The sequence below is a fragment of the Aotus nancymaae genome, unplaced genomic scaffold (genome assembly GCF_030222135.1).
Source record: "Aotus nancymaae isolate 86718 unplaced genomic scaffold, 86718_ANA_hifiasm-v0.15.2.pri h1tg000103l, whole genome shotgun sequence".
In the NCBI taxonomy this organism is placed as follows: Eukaryota; Metazoa; Chordata; class Mammalia; order Primates; family Aotidae; genus Aotus; species Aotus nancymaae.
The window spans coordinates 1,475,280-1,499,967 of record NW_026988518.1 but is presented as its reverse complement, the minus strand read 5'-3'; the positions used below and the strand labels follow the sequence as shown (position 1 = coordinate 1,499,967).

General features: G+C 35.3%; 1 protein-coding gene across 3 annotated transcripts in view; it reads left to right on the top strand.

Moving 5' to 3' along the window:
* Positions 1-24,688, top strand: part of SNX7 (sorting nexin 7) — a 120,431-nt gene that overhangs the window by 57,283 nt on the left and 38,460 nt on the right. For all 3 annotated transcript variants that reach the window (XM_012458468.3, XM_012458469.2, XM_064370228.1), the window contains exon 8: positions 20,674-20,826. In XM_012458468.3, the coding sequence (XP_012313891.2) occupies positions 20,674-20,826 (153 nt within the window). The remainder of the gene's footprint in view (positions 1-20,673; positions 20,827-24,688) is intronic.

Here is a 24,688-nt window from a genome sequence, read left to right as displayed (position 1 = left end):
TCTTTTCTAAATCTACTTCTTTGATTGATCCCCCGTATGTAACCAATCCTGCATAGCCCAAGTCGTCTTTCCTAAGTGGTGGCACTCCTCACTCCACTTGGGCTTTCACATACTGCATGGGCCACACCTCTACTTTACCACACTTCTGTTTCCCCATGCCAGGTTTGCCTCCCATCCCCATATGGTGCCCTGTTCATCCTGCTTGGGCTCTTACTCCCTACTCTAGGCCACTGTTTGCAGGAACTACTTCCTCTTCTTGTTTTGACATTCTGTGCCAGGCCACCATGACTTTGCCTCCTTTTCTCCACCAATGTGGGCATTAGTCTTGTACCTGCAGCGATGAACCTTTAGAGCAGAGTTGTTGAGGAAGAAAAAGGAGAAAGGAAGAGTTGATAGTTGTTTTCAAATGCTCACTGTGTTTCCTGCATAGGAAAACAGAAAGTTATGTTGAATCCAGTACCATGGGTAGGAGGTGATGATGGCATAAACAAAGAAGGTAGTAGTGGAAATTTTGATAAGAAAGTTAAATGATTTGCTCACAGTTATACAGCTAGTTAAATAGCAGAGCCAGAGCTGTAACCTAACTCTGTACACTCCCTGATGTATCATAAATACATTTTTTTTTCCCTGATGGGTGGGTCTGAAGTCCAGTGAGATGAGAAAATTTTAAGGCAAGTAACAATTATTTGCTACTAAAATCAAAGCAAAAAGGAATAAAAGTTTGGTGTTTTCTTCTTTTATCTTCTTTAAAAAATATACTTAGTTTTCATAATAAATTATAAATTGAAACTTGGAAATGCTTTGAAATACATAGGGAGATGAGAAAATTTTAAGGCAAGTAACAATTATCTGCTACTAAAATCAAAGCAAAAAAGAATAAAAGTTTGGTGTTTTCTGCTTTTATCTTCTTTAAAAAATATACTTACGTTTCATGATAAATTGTAAATTGCTACTTGGAAATGCTTTGAAATATGTAGAGTTATAATTATCTCAGAGAGTTGAAAGTCTTTTTTTCTTTCAAGGAATTATTTTATAGAATTATGCATTAACTAGATCAACAAGTCATACTAAAACTATGACAATAATAATAGCTAACATTTCTTAAGCACACATGATGTGCCAGGCAGAGTTCTAAATGTTCTATGTGTATTGTTTCATTTAAGTCTCACATAATATGGTGGGGTGTAGGTACTATTATTTTCCTCATTTTATAAGCTTTTATATTTGTTATTAATGTGACAGTTGAGAAACAGAGGAATAGAATTACTTGAACAACATGCACATGTAGGAATTTTTGAAGCAGAACTTCAGAAATTGTGCTATTAACAATATTCCAGGACTTGAAAACTATATTCCAGGACAATACCTGTAAATAGTCTACTACTCCTTTACCCATAGCAGAAACCACTATATCTAATCCCAGAACAATCCTCAGAAAATACTTATCAACATGCTTCAAATGATTAATACCAATCAGAGTTTGCATGTGATAAATTATCTTTGGCCAGAACATCCTTGGTGACTTGAAATATTTCATTACAGTGAACTGGCAGTCTTGATAGTGTTTATTTTAGGTGAAATTGACCTACCTTGTTTATCTCTCAGTCACAAAGAGGGTATGAAATGAGTTAAGGAGGCAAAATTTTTTCCCTTAATGTATGTCAGTGGTTCTCATAAGAGGTGTGGCTAGGGAGAGCGTAAGAGGCATTTCAAAATACACAAAATTACAATGATACTGCCCTTCCCAGGAGGCAGATTCTGTTGCTTCTAAGACCTTCTTATTTAGAAGCTTTTTATCTAAACTCAGTAAGAAAAAATAGATATTCGTGAAATGCATTCAAAATAAACCTTAATGCATTTAAAGAGCTGTTGCAGACCCTTGTACCAGGAAAATGCAAGACATAATAGGTACTCCATACACGAGGAAATGAAAGGGGCATGCACATAGATCAGGTGGTGAGAGAAGTGGCGGATGTGGCAATTACCTATCCTATGTAGAAGTGCAAATGTAAGGCTTCCCTAACATGTTTCCTGAAGAAGGTTCCTCACCAAAAAATACAGTTTTTGTCCAGTGTCAAATTGTTAGTTACAATATCTAGATTAACTTTGTTCTACATAGTCAAGATCACAGATGAATGTGTGATTTTTATTATATATTAAATAATACATTAATATAGAAATAACACCTTTTTCTACTTTCACGTGCATTTTCAGTACTTCTTTTATCATCCAGCACTTTTATTGGAAGAGGAAATATGTACACACAATTTAACAATCAGGGAAAAGGAACTGAGTTCTGTTTTTATGCCTTATTTTCTGAATCCAGGTGTAATGTGTCCCTACAAATATTACTTCCCAACCACCACTACTCATTTATATAACATTAGGTACTTCAACATGTCATTCGTCCCATAAGATATATAGTCTTGATCTCATAACTAATTAGCACATTGCTTTTACAAATAACCCCAAATTATGATTTATTTGAATAGACAATATATTCACATTGCTCAAAATTTGTAAATTTAGAAAAAGACACACAGTTAAAAGTGTGCCCGTTCCAATATCCTATTCTTCCAAGTCCCACTACCCATGTTATTAATATAAGTACATCCTATTGTTAGTTACTTCTGCAGCCTTCCAGTTTCTTTATGGATATACAATAGATACCAATATACATTCTGACTTTTTAATGCAATGGTAATATGCTCTGAAGATTTCTGTACTTCGCTTTTTTAATGTAATAAGATATCTTGGAGATCATTCCACTTTTTGGTGTTTTACAGCTACATGATATTCTGTTGTATAGCTGTACACAATTTATTTAACCTGACCCCTGATGGTAGATATTTATTTCTAATATTTTGTGACTATAAACAGTACTTTGCTGAAGAATTTTGTACTGTTATTTATAAGTATACCAGTAGATCCTTAGAATAAATACTTAGAAGTGAAACTGCTAAATCGAAGGGTAATTTTGATAGCTCTTTACTAAATGAGTGATCTTGAGCAAATTAGGTAACTTCTCTGTGCCTTAGTTTCTTATTTTGTGGATTAGAGATAATAATAGTACCTAGCTCATAATGCTAAATGTGTTAACCATGTAGGGTGCTTAGAATATTGCCTGGCCCATAGGAAGGGATAAAAGAATTACCTCTTCTGCTGCTGCTGTTCTTGTTACTACCCAGTTGCTGTCCACAGGAGAGCTATTTACATTCTCACCGGCTGGCTTACCCCTGTACCCTCCACCCCCAGTCTTGCTAAGGGGAGATATCAAACTCCATCTCAAAAGTGAAAAATAAGACGGGCGCGGTGGCTCACGCCTGTAATCCCAGCACTTTGGGAGGCTGAGGCGGGTGGATCTTGAGGTCGAGAGATCGAGACCATCCTGGTCAACATGGTGAAACCCCGTCTCTACTAAAATGCAAAAAATTAGCTGGGCATGGTGGCACGTGCCTGTAACCCAGCTACTCAGGAGGCTGAGGCAGGAGAATTGCCTGAACCCAGGAGGTGGAGGTTGCGGTGAGCCGAGATCGCACCATTGCACTCCAGCCTGGGTAACAAGAGCGAAAACTCCATCTCAAAAAAAAAAAAAAAAAAAGTGAAAAATAGTATCTCCTTGTAGGTTTAATTTTGCATTTCTCTTCTGATGAGTGGGGCTAAGCATTGCTTTATATATTTAAGTAAATTTTTTTTTCTGTGTCTGGTTTTTGTTATATTTTTCTCTATTCTTAATCTCTGTCTCTCTGATTTATAGGAACTATTTGGGAAATTAGTCTTTATTTTCCATTTATATTGTAATTTTTTGTACTGATTTTTACTAGCAGAAATTTCTAATTTTTATAAAGTCAGATTTATCTATTTTTTTCTCAAGAATTTCACCTTTAAGGACAAGTTAGAAAGTGTGCTACTTTAGGTGACAGAAAAAATGTCTCATGGTTTCTTCCATTCATCTTTGAGCTTCCTTTTTTACATTAGAATCTCTGAGCCATTTGAAATTGGTTATAAATGTGAGGTTTTTGAGTAAACTATATTATATATATATATATGTGTATATATATATATATAAATAAATAAATAAATGATCTCTATCAAGTATATATATTATATATGTTTCAACTATATATATTATATACTCAACTATATATTAATAACTGTCCCAGTTGTGCCCAAGTTGTCTATTGAATAATCATGTTTTCCCTAGTGATTTGATGCTACCTTTGAAATATGCTTAATTTGTTTTCATATGCAAGACTTTCTGTGTGTCCGTTGGTCTGTTAATGCTCGAAGACCATACTGTGTCAATAATGGAGGTTTTGTAATATGTTTGATAAATGGCAGGACTTGTCTACCCCCACTCTATGGTCCTCTTATTTGTCTATTTACAGAACTTTTAAGAGTAAAGTATTTATAATGATAACCAAATACCTGAATCATGAGAGATTTCCTAGAAATAACTCTGTTGTTAATCTTTGTCTCCTCCCTTTAAAAACTAACTCCATTAGCAGACTACTGTGTATATTCAAAAGTACCATTAATTGAGTTTGCCTCAGGCTAATATATCTTACAAAATATTATCTCATTTTTTCAAAATGAAATGATTGAGAAAATACTCAGTAATATTAGAGCATTTCTAGGAAAACACATGAAAGCAATTTTATCCCTATTAAAGGACAGTTTTTTTGAGTGAACCCCTAATTTTTATGCTTGAGCTATACATGTGATGTTTACATGATCACAAATTTCTAAAGCCATGCTGTACATTATGGTACCCACTAGCCACATGTGCTATTTACTCTTACATTTGAATTAAAATTAAATATAATTAAAAATTCAGTTCCTCAGTCATGCTAGCTGAATTTCAGTAGTCACATGTGGCTTTTGATACCATGTTTGATGGTCCAGAATAGAGTATTACTGTCATCACAGAATGTTATATTTGGCTGGATTTGTTTTACAGCATGTTGCAGCTTTAGGTGCTGCTTTTTATATATGGTAGTTTGGTTGATTGAATCAAAGAAGGGAAGGCATTTCTCATGGAAGTTTTAGCTTTGGTAGGGATTCAGATAGAGAAGAGATGAATGTCTGAAAGAAACTTCAGGGGCATTCACCTGATTGAAACTATAATGTACACAGTACTATAGCGAAAATAATATGGTAGTCACCAAACTCTTTTGATCACATACTCCATCAGATAAATATTTTTTAAGCACACCTCCCAATAGATGTTCATTTTTTCTTTACAGATTATTTACTTGCACCTCAGGTTGAATATTTTCAACACATTTGTCCGAAACCCAAAATGCTCCAAAATCCGATACTTTTTGAGTACTGACGTGATGCCCACAGAAAATGCTCTTTGGAGCATTTTGGATTTTAGATTTTCAGATTAGGAATGCTGAACAGGTAGGTATAGTGCAGATATTCCAAAATATGAAACACTTTTGGTCCTAAGCATTTTGGATAAGGGATGCTTAACCTGTACTATACTCACATTTTACTTGTGTTATGAACTGTGCATGTAACTAGACATTAAAAACAATAACGGTTAAATATAAATAGAAGTTCCTTTATGTAGTACTGTGAGCTGTCTTGTATATGCCTTGAACCTCATCTATCCAATTTTGGAGTTTTGGAGTTTGTTGGGGTTCATATCACAAGCTTTAGAGAACCTAGGTTCTAGGTCGAAGTTTCAAAATAAGCCACTCCTAAATTTCAGTAAGCCTTATTTTTTCTTGTAAATAAACTGGGAAAAATAATATTTACCTTACAGGGTACATTGAGAACTAAATGAGATAATATATGAGACATTGTTTAGTTAAGTAGTGAGTGAAATACAAATATTTAATAACAGAAAATTGGCCTGCGAAGTTCTGTGAAATCAATAAATGTTTATTTTCGGCTTTGAAATAATTTTTAACTTTGGAAAACCTAATGGCAATAGAACATATTGCTTTTCTAGGCTTAGGTTATATTTTGCCGAAAAGTACAGGAAATTATATCTAAAGAGTTAAAAGACTGTGAATTTTGTTTTATTTTTAAGGAGCCACATCATTTTTTTAAGATAGGAATATATTAATGACTGATAGAAGCTCCTAGAAAGAAATGAATCCTTTGTATTCTAATGTATATTTAGTGGCTTTTGTTGTATAGACGATTCAGAGGAGAGCTCTACCTTTCCTAAAATGTGGCCCTTTAAATAATGGGCTTTCTGTTTCCTGCAATGTCACAAGAAATTATAATCATTATTTGAGGGATGTTAATGGTGTTGAAGGTGCTGGCTTGAAAGGTGATGTGTTAACTACTTTTGTGGGTGTTTTATGACTCCATTTGTCATTTTTAGAAAATGCATTGTATTTTACTGAACAAGTTACATTTGGATAACACAATCTGCAGTGGGTTTCAGGGAGAGAGGCTTCCACTTTTTAAGAAAAGTGTGTATTGTAAAGTATGTAAAAAAGGTACTACTTAGTAATCACATGTATGCTTAAGCAGCATTGTATAATCAAGCATCTAATTTCTTCAGACACATCTCACCTCTCTCACAAATCAGAAAATAATACAATTTTATTGTTAAGAACCCTCTTATCTTTCCCCTGCAATTTAATTAATACTTGTTAAGAAGAGGTAGCTGTCAGATTAGAAATGAATTTCAGAATTTTCTATTGTCTTCTGATGGAGTGGCAATCTAAATCCTTTTATTTAGATATATTATTTTCAAGAACTTTTCAAAATGATAATTTCCCAGCTTTTCTGATTATGAAGAGAAATTTTTAGCATTTGAATAAATAGATTGAATGGTTGATTTTTTTCCCCATAAAAGGAAAAATAGATAAGCCATTAAAAAAGGAAAACGATGATATTTTTAAGAATAACTCTCAAATAATAAAATTTTGAGCAAAATTTTATTATTTTGCTGGGGCAGAAGAATTGCTTAACCCAGGAGGCAGAGGTTGCAGTGAGCTGACATCATGCCACTGCACTCCAGCCTGGACAACAGAGCAAGACTTTGATGCAAAAAAAAAGGAAATTTTATCATGGTGAATATTGGCAATTTTGTCACATTTATTCAATACTTATACTTCATATTTCTTTTTTATTGTTAGTAAGCCGGCAAAATAAAACACATTATAATGTTCTTAATGATAGAACATTCTTGTATTTTTCCTGATTCTAAAGTAAATGCTTCCAAAATTTTATTATTTTGCTCAAAAATGTTGGCTTTAGGCACATCTGTGGTATTTAAAAGTGGAAAGAAATAATCCTCATAAAGCCAGTAGAGAAATAAGTCTAGATTAATTACTAACCTTGCACTTTCCTGAAATCATTCATTCAATCTACAGATGTTTACTAAATTCCCACCCAGTGTAAACACTGAGCATAACAATGAAAAGATAGACCCTTATGATAGTCCTTATATCCCAACAGAAAAGTACGAGACAAATAAAATAATTGCTAGATCTAAAGAATGTTAAGGAAATGAAGAATGGACTGAGGTAGGAAATGGCAAAAAAAAAAAAAAAAAAAAAAGAAACAAAGAACAACAACCCTACTTTGTATGTAAATGTTCTGGGAAGCATTATTTGGGAGCTATTATTTAAGCTGAGATGAAAGGAAAGAAAATTAGCAAAACATTTAAAATAGATGATTTTTTTAGATACTTCACTATTTGAAGCTCCTTCAATATCTCTCAATAAAGTTTTAAACTTTTTTTTCCCCAAAAAAGGCCATGTATACTTTTTGTTAAATTTATTACTAAGTACCTTATTTTGTTGGCTTGTATTTATGATAAATTTTGTATTTTAAAACATTTTATGGCCTTTTATTAAGCCAGAATTATAGAAAAGTAATTCACTTTTGCATATCTATTCTATATTTAATGATTTAAGTTATTTTTAATTTTAACAATTTATAGACTGGTTTTCTGTGTAGAAAATTCTAGGCTGGGTGCCGTGACTTATGCCTATAAGCCCAGCACTTTGGGAAGCTGGGGTGAGCAGATCACCTGAGGTCAGGAATTCAAGACCAGCCTGGCCAACAAAACCCTGTCTCTATTAAATATCCAAAAAATTAGCCAGACACAGTGGTACATGCCTGTAGTCCCAGCTACTCGGGAGCCTGGGGCAGGAGAATCACTTGAACCCAGGAGGTGGAGGTTGCAGTGAGCTGACATCATGCCACTGTACTCCAGCCTGGACGACAGAGTGAGACTTTGATTAAAAAAAAAAAAAGGAAATTCTATCACAAGTGAATATTGGCAATTTTGCCATATTTTTCAATAATTATACTTCATATGTCTATTTTATTGTAAGTTGGCAAAATAATAATATTATACTATTTTTAGTGATAGAACATTCTTGTATTTTTCCTGATTCTAAAGCAAATGTTTCCAAGATTTTTATCATAAGTAATAATGTTTGCTATAGTTTTGCATCCTAAATATTTTTAATCAGGCTGGGGCAGTTCTTGTCTACTCCTATTTGATGAGAGGTTGATTCAAAAGTTAGTATCGAACTTTCAGAATGATTTTCTGCGTCTTTTCAGATAATTGTACACTTTTTATAATTTTCTTGCAGCGACTTACACTAAAAGATTTTCTCATGTTAACCATGCTTGGGTCCTTGGGGTAAAGCTACTCTGGTCATTGCTGGGTTTGGCTTGCTCACTTTCTTTTTTAGGACTTTTGTATCCACATTTCTGAATAAGAATAATTTATCATTACAGTTGCTTCTGCCAGAAATGTCACTGTTTGTATCAAGGTTACGGTAGCCTCATAAATTTTTACATACTAGTTTGTATGAGAATGCTATTATTTGTTAATGAAGAAATGAACTCTTTTCATTTTCTTTAAAATCTCCTGTTTTAAAGTCTCATGTGACTATCCCTACTCCATAATATATTTATATTTGTTAATAAAAATAGTTTAATCTCTATAAAATATCTATGAAAATTATGTTTATTCATGACTTTGGCGATCCTTAGACCATCACTGAGTGTTGATATAGTTATAGGAATCCCAATTTTAGAAAAACATATTAAAGCATTCCTTAGTGGCCTCATCGTGAGGCTATATCTGAATTGGAAGGACTTTGTGATACTAGGCAAGGATGTGCCTCTATGAAAGAAGTGATCCAAAAATGAATGAGAAGGGAAGAAAACATTTCACATAGGGGCACTGTGCCTTATATGGTACTTGGCATGAAGTAAGTGCTCAATAAATAGTTGTTGGCTGAGTTAATATACTATTAAAATGCTGATCTCTGATAAAATCTAAAGGCCTAAAAAGATGTTTGGAAGTCGAAAGGAATGGTTTTGGCTTTTATTCTTCTTAGATTGCTAGACAGCTTTTTTTAGTTACCAGGAAGTATATTCTAAAATGCTTTCAGAGTCGGGGGGAAAATATCCATTTGCATATTTTGTGTTAGGGTATTTACATTCCATAATTTGCAAGACACAGAAATTTCTTGGATTGGAGAGGAATAACTTAGTGTGATGGTGTGGCAACCTAATTTTCTAAAATAGAGGTAATTTCTGGGCTTTTTGGCTTCACCTGATTGGGAGAAGGGTCTTACAGTAATAGAAGACTTTTTGACCTGAAGCATTTCATTGTTCAGTTCACCCACTAACACTCTCAGGCTTTGTCAGAGCTATTGAGGAGCTTACGGAGCTATTAATAACAGAGCACTCTGTTTCTCTGGTGGTTTTCTTTTCTTCCAGGTCCTCAATTGGGATTCCTTAACACAGGATAAGTGAGAGAGCAGATTCATTTAGGACAGTTCTGGTGCCTTAATAAAAATCTTCTCATACTCACACCAGGGTGCCGCATTTTACAGAGGAGGAAACTGCACACTTCTAAGGAAATGACCTTGTCTGCATTCACACAGTTAGGATTTGAACCCACAAGACTTCAGAGCCCAGGCTTTAGATCACTGACTGATAAATGTGTGTGATTGTAAACTTTTAAAGTTCAGTAAGAAAGGAGCAAGAGGAGCAGGTACCAACAAATTGTTAATATCCTAAGGCAACTGAGAAAGATGAAATGTTATTTCTTCAAAGTGGAGCTACCTGAGTGGCCAGTATAATCTGAGTCTTGACCTAGAGCCAGCAGCACGTGTTATTAGGAGACAGGGAACTTAGCGTTGAGGCAGGTGTTGCATCCTCCTCGTAACATACGTATCTTTCTCCCCACATGCAGCAGAGCACTGGACATGTAAAAATGTCCTAGAAATAAAGATGTCAGCCAACTGAGCTTGATTATGTCTGGTTGTTTACTTATCTATATTAGTATGTACCTTAATTTCATCAAGTGACTATTTAGTCCAATAAGGAATATCTATTGATTATAAAGATATATTTCCTTTTTACGTGGAGTCTTTGGATCTGGATCTTCTGGATTTCTTAAGATTTAGTTTGGAGAGGGTACTTATTTAATTTACTTAAACAAGAAAACTCATTGAGAAACTGATAGTTAACTATTAAGGTAGAATGCTAGGGAATGCCCAATGTGATGTGAATCTTAAGTCCCTGCTACACTGTAAGCTTCCAGAGTCAGGGACCTTCCCTCTCATATTCATCCTGTGTTCTTGGTCATGTGTCTAGGCCAATGCCTGGCACATAATAGGCACTTAAAAATAAAGATTTGTTAAATGATTGTTTAATTTTCTACCCAATTTGTTTTTCTTCCTTCTTATGGAAGGTAATAAGAAATTGTGTTTTAGTGGAGAATTGGGTGTGAAAGAGCACACATAAATAAAATTAAATGTCTTATTATTATTATTATTTAAAAAAAAAAAAACCAACTTAGAGAGGCCAAGATGGCCTACTAGAAACAGCTACAGTCAGAGGCTCCCACTGGGAGGAAGGAAAATGCCAAGTGATTCCTGCACCAGCAACTAAGGTATCCAGGATCTCCCAACTGACTAGGCAGTTGGCGTGACCCACAGAGAGCAAGGAAAAGTTAATCTAGCAGGCACATATTAAGAATCTGCAATATGCAACAGATTTGCTGAAACATAGCTCCCCTTACTAACCCTACTCTTATGACTCTCGTGAAGTCCCTACCCTTTCTTACTATCAAGTTATCCTTGATATATTAGAGAAAAAGAAAACATAAATTAAGATGATCAAAAGGCCTTCAAGCAAGAATGTAAAGATCAGGGCTGTTTGTTGTCTTCTTAATAACAAAGGTGGTTGCACCAGACTGAGTAAATAGTTCCCCATTTTTTTGTGTCCATCCCTCCAAAAGGTAATTGTTCTCTTTTGTAGTTCTTGCCAAGTCCAGAACTATTTTAAAGCAATTACTAAGTATTTAGCTGCACTCTCCGGCTCAAAAGTCCAAATAAACTCTCAAAGGCCATTTGTAAGATGTCCTAGGATAGCCAAGTGAATTCAGTGACTTCATTGTCTTTTCTATTAGTAAATTTGGAAGTAAAGTTCTTGCCTCTGTAATGGACATATATTGAGAGAAACAGCATCAGAGGATCAAACTTAAATCTTAAAAGATCTACCCAGTCATCTTTAAACACACTTTAATCTCTAAAAAGAAAAGCCCAGTCAATTTTTTAAATGTTTAGTGTTAAATCAAATGTATGCACTTTGGATACATTTTTTTTATCTTGTTTAGTTTATAAGTAATCTCATTTTATAAATTTTTTCTCCAAATTTAATTTGTTACAAAGTATTTTTAGAAGCTTAAATTTGTGGGGTATGTTCTTTTTAACAATTAAAACAATTTCTACATTTTATTTGCTACTCTAACCTTATGAGAATACAGTTCTCATCTGTAATGGTTATATATAGATATTTGTGGTATAATTCCCAATAACATATTTTATCAGAAAGAAAATACTATCTTTATTCTCTTAACAAGATTCCGAAATGTTCATCACTTTAATCTTTTTCATAAAGTTAATAAAATTATTTTAAGGTATTTTTTGTGAATTTTTTACTTTTCACATTTCAGTTAATCATTTGGTTGAAAAACCTAATAACCCATATTTTCAAAGATTTATACTTTAATATTAGGTCTGTTCCCGATGGTTATGCTTATGTAAAGATATGTTCTTGAAAGTTTAAATTTATAAAAGTAATATAAAAGTAAAATTTATAAAGTCACTTTCTAATGAAAATTATTAGACTACTATGTTTCTGGATTCGTTTTACCAAAAGTCAGTATTGAGTGTATAAGGAGAAAAACTTCCAGCATGATTAAATGGGCTTGTGAAATTAGTGCCCCAGTGGTGATGTTAGCAGTCATATGTTCTTTAAAAATGAAATAATATTAAAAACAGTGCACAGTATGCAGTTCTAGAAATGGTCCCATGAGTCCATGACAACAGACTCTAGGTTTATTTTCTAGCAATAATGTTTCTCACCTGCCTATGTGACCTACAAACATTCACAACGTGATGACCAGGGTTCACAATGCAGCCAGTGCTTATGGAACCCAGTGCGTCTGTTTTGGCCCTTTTAATCATCAGACCATTCTCTAGATAACTTGGAACTGAATCAGAAAAAGCAAGCCGGATCTAACAAGAAAGGGAGGAAATGCCCTTCAGCTGGATTGGGATACCTCCAATAGATGAAGTATGACATGAATCTCGTGCATCTTTTATTCATCCACTCCATGCTGCCTCCTATACTGTACTTCCCATGGATGAGAAATAACAAAATAACGTTTGTTTATGGTGGACTTATTTTTAGTATGTGGGTTTTTTTTTTTTTTCATTATTTTCTTTTTTTCCTCCTTTGTTTCTTCTCAGGGATCAGCAAATTCTGTTTTCACTTTTTAAGACTAATAATAATTTTAGAGAACTATATCAGCCTTAACAAAGTTTGGTCATATTCCCCTCTCAGGAAGAATAGTTTTAACCAAAAAACAATTTAGAGTTTATTCCTTTTTTAAAAAAAAAAAAAAAAAACAACTCCGAAGTATAGGAATACTGTTTTTTATAAGAATAAAAATTTTTAAAAAGGTACAAGAAAACTGTTTTATTTAGCCTCAAGTGCCTCAAGGAACTATGTGCTCATTGTTATTTGTATATTAAATGTATTTAATAAAGAGATTTTCCAGACAGGTCTTGTGTGGGCAACAAGGCCGTTTTATTTCTTGCTTGGGTGCAAGCGGGCCAAGTTTGAGAAAGGACGGGCAAAGGGGGTAAGGTGGGAATTGGCTTTATAGGTTGGGGTAGTTTTTTGGAGGGATGGGGGTGTTGCAGAGTAAGATTAGTTACAATGGTGGGGGGTAGGGGCAAGGAGTATACATGACCACAAGTTCAGTTACAGTGGCTGGTGGGGGTGAGGCAGAAGAGCAGTTACGATGGCAGGTTGGGTGAGAGATATTCACATGATCATAAGAACAGTTACGATGGCAGGTTGGGTGAGAGGTATTCACATGATCATAGGAACAGTTAAGATGGCAGGGTTGGGTGAGGGGCTTGTCCAGGGAAGCTCCACTGGGCAATCGGGGACAATGGCAAATGCAGGTGGGGGTGGGAGACAGTCACCTGAGGCAGGCAGGACTTTAGACTTTCAGGTTCCAGGCTTGCATATGGAGTTCCCTGACACTCACTAGATTGTATCTCTCATAATAGCTACAATGTACCTGGCCCATGGTAGACCAAGAATATTTATTAACTAAATGAATAAACCTCATCTTTTTAGTTCATAATTCCCACAAAGTAGTTATCTCAGTGAGCATGAACTACTTCAGAATTCCCTAATGCTGCCCTCTTTGTCTTTGGACTTCAGTAGAAAAATTTTCAGTTATTTTTCACATCTAATTTTCCATAACTCAATTACGATACAGTCATGTCTTACTAAATGATAGGGATATGTTCTGAAAAACATGTTTTTAGGCATTTTCATCATTGTGCGAATATTGCGGAGTATACTTAACATTACCTTCTGATGTCATATTCTACTACACACCCAGGCTCTGTGGTATAGCCTGTTGTTCCTGGGCTACAAACCTATACAGCATGTTATTTTGGTCAATTGAAAGACAGTATTTGTGTCTTTAGACAACAAAGGTAAATATTTGTGTATCTAGACATAGAAAAAGTACAGTAAAACTACCATATGGTCATCTTATGGAATCACTATCATATATGCAGATTGTCATTGACTGAAAGGTTGTTATGTGGCACATGACTCTACAAAGTCTTCTGAATTTGTTTGCATTTCTAACTAACTTGATTCTGCTATAGGTACACCAAACTTAAAGCTTTTGTTTAATTAAATGTGAATGACATTTGAATTACTTATAACCAGTAAAATGATTTACAGTTTTCAGATAACCCCGAAAGCTTAGCACTGCAAAATGCAGATGGTCCCTGAATTCTGATGGTTCGATTTAGGATTACTCAACTTTAAGATGGGGTTACAGTTTCTATTGAATGTGTTTGGCTTTCTCGCTATCCTAAAGTTGAAAAATCCTAAGTTGAATGATTGTAATTTGGAGACCATCTGCTGTGTTGCCAGCATTAAATACATTTTTGACTTACAATATTTACAACTAACAGTGGGTTTATTGGGATGTAAGAATAGCCCAAAAAAGTATCTGAGACAGGTCTTAATCAGTTTAGTTTATTTTGCCAAGGTTAGGGACATGCGTGGAGGAAATAAGCATGTAACCACAGAAACAGTCTATGGTCTGTAAGTTTCTCCAAAGATGATTTCGAGGGCTTCAATATTTAAAGGGGAAAAGTGGGCTGGAGGGGAAAGAGGCAGGGTACTGTTATCCACATGTTGAAAGAGAAAAGGCACATTCCTCTCAACCTCAGTGAATGGGCACTTTACTTAAGGTGAACCTGGAGTAGCTACCCATGGCAATGTTTAATCTTTTTATCTGTAGGTATCTGCTTAGGAACAAAAGGAAAGGCAGCCTCTTGCATGACTCAGCTTTCAGCTTATTTTTTTTCTTTTGGCATAGTGAATTGGGGTCCAGATTGGAGTTTTTGTTTTCTTTCACATAGGTTAAGTCAGGAACATCCATAATTGATTGTATCCAAAGAGGAATCAAAGAGGTCAGGGTCAACAAATAAAAAGATTTATATATTTATGTGTTTGAATGAGGAGGATTAGTCATTCATTTTTTAGAACCAAATGTTTGAACAGTTTCCAAAGGAGCCACATTATTGTTTTTAGTTCAAACAAGAATTCTAAAGCAGTTTAAGCATCATTAAAACATCAATATAAACCACCTTGATAATGGAGAGAGATCTCTCCCAAAAGAGCAGAGCTGCACATCAGTTGCTGTGAGATGCACAGTACTTCTCCAGGTTGTTTCTTACAGTTTTACTTCTTTCCTTAGACTTGTATCTGTAATTTTTTATTAAAAATATCAGCTCTGCTTTGGTGCAATCGGTATGTCATCGGTATATTCATATCATCTCCCAGCCTGCCCAAACCACCCAAATTAGTGTAGCAAAGTCTTTTTGGAAGCTTCAGGGCTTAACTTTAATCTTAATTCCTTCTAGCCTCCAAAAATTATTCGCTCTGTATGCAACTGAATGGTTTTGAATGTTTATATAACTGTCCCTCACCTTGCAACACTGTTTGGTAATACGTTGTGAAGTGTATTACCACCGTTAGCCCTCAGGCCCTTGTCTCCTATCACACTCTACCTGTCCTTCCCATTAACCTTATCAGCAATGCAGATTTTTCTCCAAGTGCCCACCATCTAGTCAGGGCTAGACCTGCCTGATTCTGTCTCCCAGCTTTTCAGTTGCTTCTTTTCAGTTTCTGTGGCTTCAGGAATCAGATCTTTACCACTGTTCTTTAGTCCTCTTTCTTAAACTCCTTCAGTGCCTCCGCTTGTCTTCTGTGAAAATCCGAACAACCTGCAGGAGAAATCCCTTTAGGACTTGGCACTGCCTGCCTCTCTGTCCTTTTCTTTAGCTCTTCATCTACTTGTTCTCTAGGTATCAACCTTAAAGAACCATCTGTAGTTTTGAGAAACTCCAAGGCAAACATGCTTTTGTGAACTAACTCTGCAGTTCGCTTTGCATGAATGCCTTTCACGTTTGCTTTTCCTGATTACTTCCTTCTTTCTCCCCATTGGTATGAGTCTGTGAGGGCAAGGTCCATTTCTTCCCCCTCCTTTTTCATTCCTAACAGAGACTAGATGGATGCTGAGTGGAAGCTGCTGGGTGAACGAGTGAGAACCAACCAAATCCTCCCTATTGCCTTTCGTGGTTGTTTCCTTAGTCCCATTTCAGATGAGCTGGTTTCCTTTATTCTCCTCTTCTTTTGTTTCTCTCTTAATGATTTCTTCATACCTCTAACTCAGTCTTCTGTAGTACAGCTCTCCCTTGATCAAAACCTTCAGTGGATTATTTTGTCTTGCAAAATCCTTTTCATGCTCAGTATAATTTCCAGCCTTTAGAGGTCAGTCTCTAATCTGCATTTGCAGCTGCATTTCCCATGCTGCTTCTTGCCAACTCCAGACCAGCCTCTTGTCCATTCTTTTGTCACACTGTAGCGTACTGTTTCTGTAGTTGTGTTCATATCATACCATCAGACAGGTGTTTCCTTGTCCTGGTCACTGCCTAGTGAATTAAAAGTCAAGTTTCCTCTACCCCACAATCAGAATTAATCCTCCATTTTGCATCTGTAAATACCACTGTAAGTTTTTCCTTCCATTATGGTATCTATCACACTCCACTTTTTATTATACCCTTTGGTTTTTGCTTTACTTTTGTGTATCTGTACCTAATAGATTACAAATGCCTGGAGGTAACAGCTCTATCAGTTTAGCCTTGAAAGCCACAGGCAAACTAGTCCAATCAATGGTTGATGCTATTCAATCAGTATGACTAGAGCATTTGCCTTGACTGACACACATTGGTTTGAATCCCTAATATGCCACAAATGCTATATAATCTCTGCCTTTTCTTTCTTCTAGTTTCCCAGCTTTTAATAGGAAGATAATACCAAATTTCTAACATGCTTATGCAGATTAAGTGAAATAATGTATGGAAAGCAAATAGCTTAAAACAGTGGCCCATGACAATGCCAAAAATAGTTGTGATTATCGCTGTTACTGTTACTATAGCTATGTAGTTACTATTGTAGAAACATACTGTTTTGTTTGAGCTTTTAGCATTAATGACTTTGTGTGGCCAATTTCTAGTTGAATATAACTGAAGCTAGAAATTACTCATTAGCCTGATTATTAAATATAAAGCATTTTTTCACTCTCTTACAGTCTTTTATCATTACTTATTTTGGCATTACAACATTTTTCTGGCAGCAAGGGTTGCTTGCTTCTTCAATTTTTCCAATAGCAGAGGACTGAACTGCTGTCAGTATTTGTGAAAAGAAGAATTATTGGAAGCCTTAAATCCTATCTAGCCCAGTCTTTTCCATGATATTTTGCAAGATATGAGTTGAATTTCCTATGGTTAGAGTTACTGAAACCTGCCATGTGGTGTTGGAGGGAACAGTAAAACACCAGAAGGACTTCTTTAGCCTGACAGTGGGCTGTTCTTGCCCTCAGGTTAACTTTTGTTGAGTAATATGTTCTATTAGAACCTGGATGGATGGCACAGTCAGAATGCATAGTCTTTGTACCAAAGAACTTGCTAAAATTGAAGTCAATTAAGGAGAAGGACATCTAATTATGCTTTTGTAAATTGTTAGAAAAGATATAGTGCAGATCATTCTTAATTTGAATTAGGTGTTTTGTGCTTATTATGTTAGTGTTTCTTAGAATTGAAATTATGGAAGATAATTCACTATGAGGAAATACCTAATTTTTTTACCTTCCTTTTTTCTAAGATTATGAAGAACTCAGAAAGAAAAAAAACTCTGATATGATCACCAAAAAAGCTAAGAATTGATCTTACATATTTAAAGCCTATGTATCATTTTCTACATTGGTGAAAATAGATTGAGGAAATAGCACTAGAAATTGACTTAAGATCTAGACACTGGTGGAAGAATGACATATTGCCAGAGACTAAAATACCAAAAGCAGAAAGGGAATTAATGTCAGTTTCACCAACTGGGGATGTTGGTGATGGTGGTGGTGAGAACATTTAGTAGGCAAATTTTCAGGCCCCGTGTAAGTCAATTAATGGTCATTATTTCATGCAAGTTTTATAAGAATCCCTATGAAATGCATGTTATTACTTTTACCTTTATTTTACAGATAAAGAAACTAGGACTTCAGCAGATAATCTTACCCAATGCCACATAAGTTGTAAAAGACAGAAGTGAGATTTACAGTACTCTTAATCCCAATACTGTACGGATAAGGCTGCAATCCTCCCTTTTTTCTGTAGGTGACAGTGAGGTCAAAGTTCTGAGAATGAGTTCCTAAGTTCTTCTCTAGGAACACAGTACCTGTTGGTCAGAGCAGAGCCACCAGCTAAGCAGACGACCACTTCAAAGGCTTTAATGAGGGGGATTTACAGATTGACATGGAAAAACTCTTTGTAGTAAATCTTTAGGAAGAAGAGGAAGATAGACCATGTGATTTAGATACTATGTTTCCTGAAAGCCAATTTCAGTAAAACCACTCTGTCAGTATTCCAGGCCATGCCATAGCAGCTTAAACTGCAAAGCCTAAGCAGAGGAGAGTAATGGTATGGTTACAATTGGTGTGTGTACCCCTTGATCCTAGATGGAGACATTCTGTTAATAAATCCCCCGCTGGCTGTGCAAATGGTGAGACTCCATCCAGCAACTCAGAGGTGTGAGGCTCTCTAACGTCCCTGAAGTCTCCTAGCCTACTCAGATGCTGTTTGAATTTGGCCTTTCAACAATTTTATTATGCCTGTGGGTGCCTATTTCCAGAATGCAAAAAATAGTTGTGATTATTGCTGTTACTGTTACTATAGCTATGTAGTTACTATTGTAGAAACATACTATTTTGTTTGAGCTTTTAGCATTAATGACTGTGTGTACGATAGGCACCCACAGCCTATCATTATTAGTTATTCAGTAGCATTCCATTAGACATGTTCTTTAAGATTCAGCAAAATAATTACCGAGAAGATTATAAATTCCCATAAAGTATTCTCACTGAGATAGTTTGACCCTACAAACAAAACAAGAGATTGAAAAAAACACAGACACAAACATGAAAGTCAGCCTTTCTACTGAAGTAGATCTCACATTGGTCATGCAAGATTTATATAATACCAAATATCTATTATTTGAGAAATGAAAGCACACATGGCTGCTGTAAAATAAGAACAGAAGTGAAATTTCATATCAAAAAAGGAGCTCTTTCAAACAAGCATCGGAAGTAACACATTTTATTGGTTCTAAGACGTACGTTTTGACATTTTAGCATCTTGAAATAGGAATTCTTTTAAAAGATGGCCTCTTACAAATACTTCGTCATGAAATGATGGTAACATATAAAACTCCTTTTAAAAATTGTCATTTTTGTTCAGATCTCCCTGGCTTTGGATCTCCATAAAATCCAAGAGCTTTACCATGGACTACATGGCTCAGTATGCTCTGGCCACTCACTGCTTCTCTAACCTCATTTCTCAGGACTTTCTCCTCCTCTTTTTTTTCTCTCTTTGTTGCAACCATGCTGGTCTTTCTGTTCTTAAATCACCTAGGCATACTTCCGCCTCCAGGTCATTGCCTTCGGTGTGTCCTCTGCTGGGAATGTGTTTCCCCTGAGAATCCATGGTTCACTCCCACATCTACTTCACATATTTATTCAAGTCACACTTATTTAGGCTTTGCCTAGCCACCTTCTCTAAAATTGCAACATCCTAACATTCCCTGTCTATGTTTCTGCTTCATTTTTCTCTTTAGCATTTATTACCAGCTGACAGTCCATATTTTATTTATCTTGCTTGTAGTTTATCTCTCCCCAGTAGAGTATAAGCTGTGGTAAAAATAGGAATTTTTGTGTATTTTCTTCACTACTGAATCTCTAGGTCTTAGACGAATGCCTGCTATATACAAGACACTTAATAAATATATGCTGAATATATGAATAGCTATAATATAAATATATAAATACTTATATGGGAATATGCCAAATATAAAAGAATAAATCAATGGAATACATGCTCAAAGGCTGACAAGGTAGGAAAGAAAGTAAATATTACACTAAGTCTGTCTAGTGGTTCATGATCTAGGATTTGGGCATCTTGAGCTATAAACTTACCTCTGTTACTAGCTATCTGGGTGAAGTTTGCAAGTTAATCTCCTGGGCCTCCAGCTGGGACCACAGAGTGTGGATATTATAACCAGCCTCTCAGTTAATTGAGCCTTCTGGTAAAAACAGTTGAAAAATGAGGACCAGAACTGGAAAGCTGAAGTGAATGAAGCCCTATCTTTTAACATAAATATCACCAGAAGTGGTGGTTGTAACGAGAGTCTTAATACAAAAGACTTTCGAGTTAATTTTTTGTTCAGTTGTGTTCGTTTTATAAATAGTGAAACTGAAGCCCAGGATTTGAGAGACTTAGCCAAGGTCGAGTGCTAATTGGTGGCCAACCATAGAACTGTACTCAACAACCCTGATTGAACCTAACGTTCTTTTTACTTTAATTAGTACGCATGGTAAATACTGGTGATTAAAAACAAAAAAGAGTTATCCTTACGCTGTTTTGGTATTTTGTTCAACTTAAATTTGATGAATTCACGTAATGGAAAGAATGTATAGATCAATTTATCTCTCTTTGTGACTTAATTCAGCTTCCAGAGGAGATTGGAAAACTCGAAGATAAAGTGGAATGCGCTAATAATGCCCTGAAAGCAGATTGGGAAAGATGGAAACAAAATATGCAAAATGATATCAAGTTAGCATTTACAGATATGGCTGAGGAGAATATCCACTACTATGAACAGGTAATTAGTGTTATTTGATATTGCTTCATTTTAAAGTTATATTCTCATTTACTTTTGATCCGTCCAATGTTGACAGAGTGTGTTAAAGAACCAGTGTCACATTCTGATGCCTCTCTGGTAGCTGAGTTTTGATGAACTTCTCAGTTACCATTTAGTTTTGTTTATCTTCAGTTGGTTGTTTTGGATTTGAATTCCTCTAAAGCATTTGATAATGCTTTCTAATGATTATCCTAACTTCTCCTCTTTCCTCTCTCTTTTCCATTTGTAAAGAGTTTGCAAAGGAAGGAAAGGAGCAGAGGTTTGAATGAACAGAAAATCAGTTCAGGACCTGTTCCCTATGTCCTTGCTGTCCCTGCCTTCTATAACTATTCTAAAACCATCAACAAAGAAGCACACTATTCCATCAGCAAAAGAGTAACAACATCTTTTTTTAAGTTCATTTTGTTTTTCAGATGATTGTATTTTATATTTTTACAGCTAACTTTTCCTCAAAGAAGCTTTTTTCTTTACTGTAAAGATAATTTTTCTTGAAAGTATATTTTAAAATAACATCTTTAACCTTATCTCTGGCTGAATTAATGAATATTTGAAATTATTACATCAACAAAATTATGTTTTACAGCCGTAGTCCCAGATCTTTTTAGCACCAGGGACAGGTTTCATGGAAGTCAATTTTTTTATGGACCTGGGTCGGGCGGGGTTAGTTTCAGGATGAAACTGTTCTACCTCAGATCATCAGGCATTAGTTAAATTGTTATAAATCAGAACTTAGATCCCTTCCATGGGCAGTTCACAATAGCATTCGCCCTGCTGTGAGAATCTGATGCTGCCTCTGATCTGATAGGAAGTAGGACTCTGGCAGTAATGCTCACCCGCCGCTCACCTCCTGCTGTGCAACTGGGTTTCTAACAGGCCAAAGACCAGTACCAGTCTGTGGCCCAGGGGTTGAGGACCCCTGTAATTTATAGTATATAGTGCTTATCAGTTTAAAAGAACTTTAAACTGAAATATTGTATATCTTGAAAGGTTAACTGATACTGATATTTTTATTCAACATGAGTTAATTAAGCTCCTGCTATCACCAGACATTATGCCTGGCCCTGGAGAGACCACAGTGTGCAAGACAAACCTAGTGCCTTTCTCATGAAGTTACAGTCAATGAAGGAAACAGTCACTTAGAAAGAGAGCATGATAAAGTGGTGTAAGGTTCACTATAGAAAGACATTACAGGGCCATATAACCTAATCTAGAAAGAATAAGGATATGTTTATGCAGAGACCTGAATGATGATTAAGGAGTTGCCAGATAAGGATGCGAGAAACTGAGTTGGAGGCAGAGAAAACACATGCACAAAAGCCTAGAAGAGAGAGAGAACATGTTCAGATAACTGAGGTTCTGTTTTGGAGGAAGAGGAGTGAAGGTATTTTGAATTGAAAGATTAGGCTGAAGAGTGCTTTATAAATTTGGTCTTTTATCTTTCATGGGAAATGGAAACCATTGAGTAGTTTTCAGCAGGGAAGTGACAGCATCAGACTTGCCTTTTGGAAAGGCCGTACGTGGGTCAGAGTGGAGCAACACTGGACATGATGAGACTAGTTAGGAGGCAGCAAAGGCAGAGATGTGTGAACTGACCTAGGAGTTTCATGTTAGTAGCCTGGAGATTAATGAACAGATCCATGGTTTAGTTTTGTTTTTTTAACTGGGTAGAATGGAAAGATCATATTCTGTCTCTCCTTAATTTTTTATTCTAGTAACAACCATAAGTGAATTCAAATATCTAAAGTGAATTTCTCATAAACCTCAGATTTTGAATGGTATAAAATATTTCTTTTTAATAAAGCACATTTATCAACATAAGGACTTATTGCCACTTAACTGTTTAAATTCATAGAATTAACCTTACCTGTCCTTTATAGTAGAACCTGTCTACACTTACATTACAGAATTGTTATGAAAGTCAACTTGATATGAATAACAAAGCAATAAAACCAAAAATTCAATTGAAATAATTTACAAGAAAATGTCTTAAATTAAAACATGCAGTTTTCTATAAATGATTATAAAACCTAAGTATATTAAGGTATAAAAATCACATGACAAATGCACTTAATATATTTTCCTTTAAATGAACAGATCTGCCAATTTTTCTAAATTTGGATTTTTTAAAAAGCATTCAAAACTATTCCACAGAATTCCAACTAAAATGTTTGGGTTTTGACTGTACTTCTCACATAAATATATATATTTTTTCAGTCTCATTGATTGAACTCAGTTTATACAAACATTCTTTTCTCAGAAACAGTTAAATGAGCATTGCTGTGCCATATTGTAAATTGTTTTTCACAGCGATTTCTATCAGTGTATGATGTTTTTAACTCTTTCCCTCAGTGTATTACATTTCTAAATGTTACAGAAATACAAGTGTACTACACCTTAGATGTATAAATTTGGAGGGATTATTGTTTCTCTTTTGTATAACTTCTAAAGATCCTTATAGCTCCAGTTATTCGTTGAATTTTTTCCTGAGTGAAAACCTTTTTGACAGATTTGGCACATCAGTCCAGTAAAACAAAATCAGGAATTTGGAGTCCTTAAATGATCAAGGATTCTTAGCAGAAAGATTAAGTCCTAAACAGCAATAATCTGCCATTAACTGTTAACTTCAGAATATCTCAGATACACAGGGAAGTGAAATGTTCCAGAGGCCATTCATTCCCTGTTTAATTTAATCATTCTAATGGAAATACTTTTTTCATCAGTATTCCCAAAAGGGTCTGTTCTTAGTGTAATGGATGAAACAGGGTATATATACGTTTGCCTTTGGACTTACATGTATGAAGTTCTGGTCACAGATTGTTAGAAATTAAAACTTAAATATCAAAGTGGCAGAAGGAAATCAGATTATAAATATGAGGTATGGGTCTGTCTCCAACTCCAGTTATTACAATATTGTACAATAATTGTGTCATGTTATACTTAGAGGCATCAATTACATCTAAGTACATGTAATAATCATTGTCATGTTGTACTTAGATGTATGAATTTATTGGGAGATAATTGATTCTAAATCCATAACAGGTGTCTCAAACTAAATTTTTACTAGGTAAAATGAGGTTATTCCCATTTTGTTCTATATGACCAATAATTAAGGATAAATGTGTTGAGTCTTTAACAAATGGATAAAATTAACAATCCAGGTGAGCAGGGTGAATACTGTCAAAGTACATTGATACCCAAGTAACCAAGGAAAATGACTTCCTGCTAATGTGAAGGGATTCTAAAAAAATAAAATAGGACATGTTGGATACAGGGCATGGATGTTTCCTAACTGCTTTCTTGAAGGTGCAAGAGAAAATCTGTTTTGTTGCCGTCAGTGCTGATGATGCTAATGGTGGAGGCTTGAGAGCAAGTGATTCCTGGCTGATCTTATAAATTGGAAGCATGCATTCTTCTCAAAGCTCATTTTAATATCATTGAATTCCCTTGGCTATCCTGTGTCCTCTTACAATTAGACTTTGAGGGTTTATTTGGACATTCTGGCAGAAAAATGCAGCTATTTAGGAATTGCTTTAGAATAGCTCTGGACTTGGCAAGAACTATTAATATAAAAGAGAACAATTACCTTTTGGCGGAATGAACACAAAAAATGGGGAGCCATCTACCCAGTCTAGTGAAATCACCTTTGTTGTTAAGGAGGTGACAGCTCTGATGTCCTTTTGGTCACTTAATGTCTTTGTTTTCTTTTTCTCTAACACATCAAGGACAAGGTTGATAGTTGGAAACGGTAGGGAATTCTCAAGAGAGTTATCATTAAGGTAGGGTTAGTAAAGGGAGCTGTGTTCAAGGGTGTCTATAGCACCTA